This window comes from Asparagus officinalis, chromosome 3, assembly GCF_001876935.1.
Source record: "Asparagus officinalis chromosome 3, Aspof.V1, whole genome shotgun sequence".
NCBI classification, from domain to species: domain Eukaryota; kingdom Viridiplantae; phylum Streptophyta; class Magnoliopsida; order Asparagales; family Asparagaceae; genus Asparagus; species Asparagus officinalis.
Genome location: NC_033796.1, coordinates 45,424,832 through 45,432,331, shown reverse-complemented (window position 1 = coordinate 45,432,331; position 7,500 = coordinate 45,424,832). Strand labels below are relative to the sequence as shown.

Here is a 7,500-nt window from a genome sequence, read left to right as displayed (position 1 = left end):
AAAGAGAATACAAATAGGGTTTACAATCTCTCAAATCTAAACCCTCAAACAATCTCTTTCTCTCACACAAATATCTCTCTCAAAAGGATGTACAAACGCCTAACAAAAGCCACTGCAATTTTCCCCAAACACAGCCGCCAAGCACTCTGCCTGTACGCTGTCCTTTGCTCACAAACCCCTGCAATGCTTTTCTCTGCAGCCGCACACCTTCACAAAAAAATCTCCTTGCACTGCGCCTCTGTTCCGCAGCCACAAAAAGAAAACAAAAAAAAACTCCTTTTCGCCCAGCCCTAAGAGAATTGCACTAAGGTATTTATAAAGCTCCATGGGTCTTCGGGTGGGCCTTTCACTTTGTCCGCTGGACAAAATCAATTCACGCGTTTACTAACCAACCAATTCACGCGTTTCTCCTTTGCCCACCTATCTAATCTCGTGGTCCCCAGCTCTTCATGTGTTCACGTGAATTCATTCACGTGGGTTCACAATTCTCCACCTCGGCGAAGTTTTCTCAAAACTGAGCCGACACCAACCATACCAAATGTCTCACTTGTTGTGTCCAATACGAAGTGAAACAATTCACGATAACAGACTCAATCCATAACAAGTCGAGAACCCAAATGAGAGTGCAAACACTCTCCAAACGTCGGTATCTACTCACCAAATCGATCACACCCCCATCAAAATTCAACCCGGCTGCATCATAAAGACTGCCTACGTATCCTCTTGCCCAAGGAATCAAGCCGAACGTAGTTCACCCAAATGGCCTCCAAATGCCTCAATCCAATAGAAGAGTTCGTAACCCTTCTCCAATATCATCAACTCTGCGGCTGATAGCACCTCCAATGGCCTCAAACACCTCCACCTGAGGCGAACCAATTGCCATATCCAAACTATGTCTGTCAGCTGCACTCGAATCAAAAATCCAACTCATCATCTGCATCCGAATCCAAATAACTTCCACGCTGTGTCACCTCAGCTGGAATCCCAACCAATGCAGAATGACCTGGAGTATGTGGGAAAATCCCCATCCAATGTGGAGTAGCATCAATCTCCACCCGCTGCGATACCTCTAAGGTCTGTCCAAAACTCTCCACCTGCTGAGAGTCAATTAGCTCCCTCATCGAAGCCTCAACCAAAGTGACACTACCAGACCTATCTTCTAATGAAGTTTTACCTCCAATCACAGCAGTTGACAACTCTATAATAGGATGACCCAAATATGTCGAAGCCTCAGTCCAGAACCTCTTCTGCAAACCATTGCTCGACCACAAACACCGCTCCTCCTCCAGTAAGGTACGGTTCTCCAAATTTGTCACCCTATCTAGCTGCCCCAAGATTTCCTTTCCAATGAAGTGTCTCGAAATGCCGTGAGCTCGGCTCCAATACAGAAACAGGTCCATCTTGTACCTCCCATCAGAATGGAGTACCTTCACCTTTCTGTCTATTACACACTTCTTCAATCTGTTGGATACTACTAGGACTTTATCCATAGGGGATTTGGTTGCAACCCAAACACGCCTAGAATAGCCACCAACAAAGGAAACCAAACGCCTATTACCTCCCAATGATGCCCCCTTGGAAGGCCCCCAAACATCCACGTGAACTCCTCCAGAACGACCATTAGCACGGTGAATAGAGGTGCCACACTTCACCTCGGTCTTCTTGTTCACATCAACATGTTCACTAGACTTCAAACTGCAGGTCTTCGCACCCTCTTTCAATCTATGCGAGGAATCAATACTAGAATGGCCAAGCCCCAAATGCCGCAGTCTAGTCGAATCAACAGAAGTCGTTAGCTCTTCACCTGCCACTATACCTCCAGTCAAGTAATACAGGTTATTTCTCCTGACGTCCTTCATCACAATCCGAGAGTCTTCCACAATCTTGAGAACCATGTCATCAATTCGAACCTTCAGACCCTCTCCAACCAAAGCTCCAATCGAAATCAAGTTTTTCCTCAAAGAAGGAACATATCTCACATTATTTATCTCCCTAACAGTCCTGTCAAACATTTTTATGCGAATTCTTCCTATCCCAAGGATCTGGCATGCACGGTTATCAGCCATGTACACCACACCACTATCCACCAGCTTCACAAAACTGGAGAACCATTCCCTTCTAGGGCACACATGATAGGTCGCATCACTATCCAACATCCATTCAGATTCCTCCGAATAGCTATCTGTAGGACTGATAGAAAGCGAATAAATAGAAGAGTCAGAATTATTACCATCCGATACGATATTTGCTTCTGATGATGGCTGCTTCCCTTTTCCCTTCTGTTTATTCTTCCTCCATTCGTCGAGCTTTGGGCAGTCTTTCTTCCAATGACCAGTCTCCTTGCACCAAGCACACTGATCTTTTCCAATTGTAGGATACCCTACTCTAGACTGTGACTTTCAATTCTTTCGGTTTGGACCCTTCCTTCTTACGACCAACGCATCCGCTACCGACTCAACTGAAGCCTCCTTATCCTTCTTTCGAAGCTGATAATTCACAAGTGCAGCGGTGCCGACTCAACTGAAGCCTCCTTATCCTTCTTTCGAAGCTGATAATTCACAAGTGCAGCGGTGACCTCACCATACGAAAGGGTTGTCTTCCCATTAATAAGAGTAAGGACGAAGGTCTCATATTCCTCGTCGGGCAAGGAACTCAACAACAGCAACGCCTTGTCCTCATCTTCAATCTTGACATCCACATTCGTCAAATCCGCAAGAAGCTTTGTGTAGTGGTTCATGTGATCTCTAATGGAGGTTCACTTCTTCAACTGGAAACGATAAAGTCTCCTCTTCAAATGCAAGCGATTTTCCACACTCTTGGTCAAATACTTGCTTTCGAGAATCTCCCAAATCTTCTTCGCAGAAGTCTCATTCATCACATCATATTTTAGATCTTGAGTCAAACAAGACCTAATCACACCACACGCCGTTCGATTCATCTTCTTCCAAACCTTCTCTTCAATCTCATCTGGCTTGCCATCTAACTCCAATGTATCCTCCAAATTCTGCGCGTTCAGCGCATCCAAAACCTCGCATCTCCATAATCCAAAGTTGTTTGTGCCATTAAATTTCTCCACATCTATCTTCATAGAATGGATATTCAGACTTTGAATGGTCTTCGCGCCAGAAGCACCGCCCTCGACACCCGAAGCACCTTCTTTCCCCGACATCTTACGCACCAAGAACGAAGAATAGATCCAAAACTAAAAAGATAGAGTCTTTACCAAAAGATCCCACCTTTATCACCAACGAAGCCCTAAACGAGCCTCCAAATTGATCTACTCCTCCAACCAAACCCTAGATCTGGAATCTGGGCTCTGATACCACTTGTTGTGCGCAGCGAAAATTTCGACAGAGTTTCTGGTGCACAATAATAGAGAAATATCGATAAGAATTCCCGTCTCACCAAGGAAACAAGAATCTGAAGCGGATATCTCAACCAAGTGAGATATCGGCTCTTCCTCTTATCAGTTCTAGGACTGACCTGTCGAGGGATCCTAAAAAGCTATTACAATGGCCACAAACTCAAACAATCAATTTTACGTGGTTCGGCAAACTGCCTACGTCCATGGGGCAAGGAGGGGGAGATCTACTATTAGAGGGAAGATAATACAACTAGGGTTTACAACCACTCAATCTAAACCCTCACACAATTATCTCTCTCCTCACACAAATATCTCTCTCAAAAGGATGTACAAACGCCTAACAAAAGCCACTGCAATTTTCTCCAAACACAGCCGCCAAGCACTCTGCCTGTACGCTGTCCTTTGCTCACAAACCCCTGCAATGCTTTTCTCTGCAGCCGCACACCTTCACAAAAAAATCTCCTTGCACTGCGCCTCTGTTCCGCAGCCACAAAAAGAAAACAAAAAAAAACTCCTTTTCGCCCAGCCCTAAGAGAATTGCACGAAGGTATTTATAAAGCTCCATGGGTCTTCGGGTGGGCCTTTCACTTTGTCCGCTGGACAAAATCAATTCACGTGTTTACTAACCAACCAATTCACGCGTTTCTCCTTTGCCCACCTATCTAATCTCGTGGTCCCCAGCTCTTCATGTGTTCACGTGAATTCATTCACGTGGGTTCACAATCTCAAGAGTTGCAATCATCCTATTATTGTAAGGCAATGTATATTTAGATTGTAGAGTTTATATAAAGTATAAAATTATGACTCTCAATCTTTACCACAACTTCAAAGTTTGGTGCAGTGACAGGGTTCTTTAACATGGTTTTAAAGTAAACCAGGTTTGAATCTTACTGGTTGAGTTTCTAAAGAGGATTTAAAAAAAAAAATTCTTCGTGAGTCTAGGTTTAGCCCCATGAAAGGGCCTTCAACATAAGAGGGCGTGTTAGAGTATAATAGTATTAACACTCAACCATCATCATAACTTAGAAGTGTTGGTATAGTGGCAGGGATCTTTGACAATATCTCTCAACATTAAGTCCATTCTTAATTGCTCTGTTGGTTGTAGAGTGAGAGTTGCAAATGAGCTTGGTGCCGGTAATGGTAAGGGTGCAAGATTTGCTACTATCGTCTCAGTAGTGACCTCCACCATCATTGGACTTTTCTTCTGCATTGTGGTAATGGTGCTTCGTGACAAAGTTGCTCTCATCTTCACCTCGAGTTCAGATGTCCTTGAGGCTGTTGATAGACTTTCGGTTCTTTTGGCTGCAACCATACTACTCAACAGTGTCCAACCTATACTTTCTGGTGAGCATATCTCATCTTTAAAGGTGTTCTGTGTTCAAGTAAACGTTAAATCTCATATGAACACAGTCTTGACATTATTTAGATTTTAGGGTTAATTGCCGATATATTCCCTGTAGTATTTGATGTTTTGAACTTACTATCCTTTTAGTTTTATATTTGCAGACAAACCCCTGACTAAAATTCTTTTCACTCTTTTACCTTCATGGGGTGTATTTGATGGAACACAAATTCTCTCTTTCGCTGAAGGTAAAAGAGCCGACATATATTCACCCAGGGGGTCTATTTGCAACAATAAAACTAGATGGCTAGTAAGTTTAAACAGTGATACCGTATGATGTTTCTAAGCAATTAGCCTAAATTATCTGTTTTTGGTTTAACATATTTCGCTTTCATTCTTTCAGGTGTAGCCGTTGGTTCTGGATGGCAAGCGATGGTCGCATATATAAACATCGGTACCTACTATCTAATTGGGATTCCTGTGGGAATTCTCATGGGATGGATCTTCAATTTAGGAGTTTTGGTATGTTTCCTCTCATCTGTTCTTTCACCATAAATATTATTTGCTTCTAGTTTGACAAAGTGCGGTGATAATGACTGGAACTAACAGAGGTCAGAGGAGGAGCCTTTTGTTTACACGTTTGGGGAGGTGTTGTTGGGGGATGTTCTCTTAGCTATTATGCAAAATTAAAAATAAAACAATAATAATAATAATAATAATAATAATAATAATAATAATAATAAACTAAGATACAATATCAAGCTTAATTATAGTGAAAGCAGAAAAGAATTACATATACAAGTACTAGAATTAACACAAGATCGACTAGGGGTATATTAGCATCACAGACATCATTGTTATGCTTCGTTATCAATACATTTTAGGGTTCATATCTTCTTGAGACATCTCTGTCCGACATGTAAATTTATATCTTCTTATTCTTCTTTTCTGTTTTATTTTCCCCTTTTATACATTATATTCAATCTGTACTTTGTATTACAGGGAATTTGGGGTGGAATGATCGGTGGAACAGCAGTTCAAACATTGATATTAGCGTTCATTACCATTCGATGCGACTGGGATAAAGAGGTGAAATTACTTTATGCGATCCTAAATTTACATTGTTGTTTATATAATTTAAATTCTGAAAATAAATGCAGCTTTTTGTGAAATTTTCGTAATATATCGTGAAACTTTATTTGTTTTGTAGGCTTTGATAGCTAGCAAACGCATGGAGGAAGAAGGCGGCTCAAAATAATTTCATAGTATGTTAATTATCATTAAGATGTGATGAATCGTCGTGGAGAAAAATTTGAGGAAAATTAAATTCGATAATTGTGTTGATTATCACTATCAGTCTGAATGGACTGTAGTAGTTGAAGGTAATAAAGAGAAAGTAGCAGTACTGGAGACTGTTGGAAACATTGTTGCGCATCTATGCGGAAGCGTGCTCGCACACCGAACGAATCTGTGATCACAAGAGAAGAGAACCAACCATACACGAGCATAATTCAATCCAAATACGACAAATCAAACCAAACACAGAGATATATGTGGTTCGGCAATTTTCCTACGTCCACGAGGAGAGGATAGAGAGATTCTACTAAATCAAGGAGAGTACAAAGGGTTACAATTTCACAAAATCACTCACACAAACCCTAAACCAAATCTCTCAACTTACTTACAAGTTCTCCCTCTCAAAGTGCTCAGAATACTCACAAATCTTTGTTATAACCCTTCTCTCTGTTATAACTCTTCTCTCTTTTAACCCTAGAAACAAGTGTTTCTAATTTATATCAAAACCCAATCAGAAAACGAGCAGGAAACAAAACAGCCCAATATCCGCTACGCGGTCGACCGTCGAGTCAATATTACGGTCAACCGTAAAAAGTCCAGAGACTTAATCACCTACAGAGCTTGGGCGTGGTCGACCACAGAACCCATTGCGGTCGACCGCCAAAATTCCAGAGACTTTCCCTGACGCCGTGCACGTTTACGGTCGACCGTCGTGCCACTCGCAGTTGATCGTGAAACTACATGTTTGTTTTTCTCCTGAACTTTGTCGTTTCTACAATTCTTCACCTCGGCGAACGTTTTCCCAAAACTAAGCCGACACCAAACAAATAGTACCAATGTGTCGTCTCTCCAAATTCGGCTGTACCAATATGGTTGTCTACGTACCCCCTCTCCCAAGAGATCAAGCCGCCCGTAGTTCATCCAAATAGCCGTCAACGGTCTCAACAATCACAAATGTGCAACAAGTTTCGACAATGATCAAACTTGTTACTCGGAACCACCTTAGTGAGCATATCCGTCGGATTATCCTTTGTGTGGACCTTCCAATCTTCACATCGTCATCTTCAAGAACGTCCCAAACAAAGTGATAATGAACGTCAATGTGTTTTGTCCGAGCATGAAAAACCTGGTTCTTCGCTAAATAGATAGCACTCATGCTATCACAATGAATAGTGACGGACCTCTGCGAAATACTAAGTTCATCCAAAGTCCCCAAAGCCAAATAGCCTCTTTCACAGCCTCTGTAATCGTCATATACTCTACCTCCGTCGCCGACAAAGTCACCGTAGACTGTAAGGTGCATCTCCAACACACCGGCGCACGGGTTAAAGTGAACACATACCCCGTAGTATATCGGCGCTTATCCAAATCCCCGGCATAATCCGAATCAACATAGCAAATGCACAACTGCTCACCTATAGTGTCCCGCTTGAAAACCATACCAACATTGAGCATACCTCGAATGTACCTTAAAATTCATCTCATGACGTCCTAATGA

At 42.1% G+C, this 7,500-nt stretch overlaps 1 protein-coding gene across 1 annotated transcript in view; it reads left to right on the top strand.

Moving 5' to 3' along the window:
* The window catches only part of LOC109833994 (protein DETOXIFICATION 27-like), a 14,200-nt gene extending 8,070 nt beyond the window's left edge, over positions 1-6,130 (top strand). The window contains 4 exon segments of the mRNA XM_020401880.1: positions 4,470-4,708; positions 5,110-5,228; positions 5,709-5,795; positions 5,917-6,130. Coding sequence (XP_020257469.1) covers positions 4,470-4,708; positions 5,110-5,228; positions 5,709-5,795; positions 5,917-5,964 — 493 coding nt within the window. The 3' untranslated portion in view covers positions 5,965-6,130.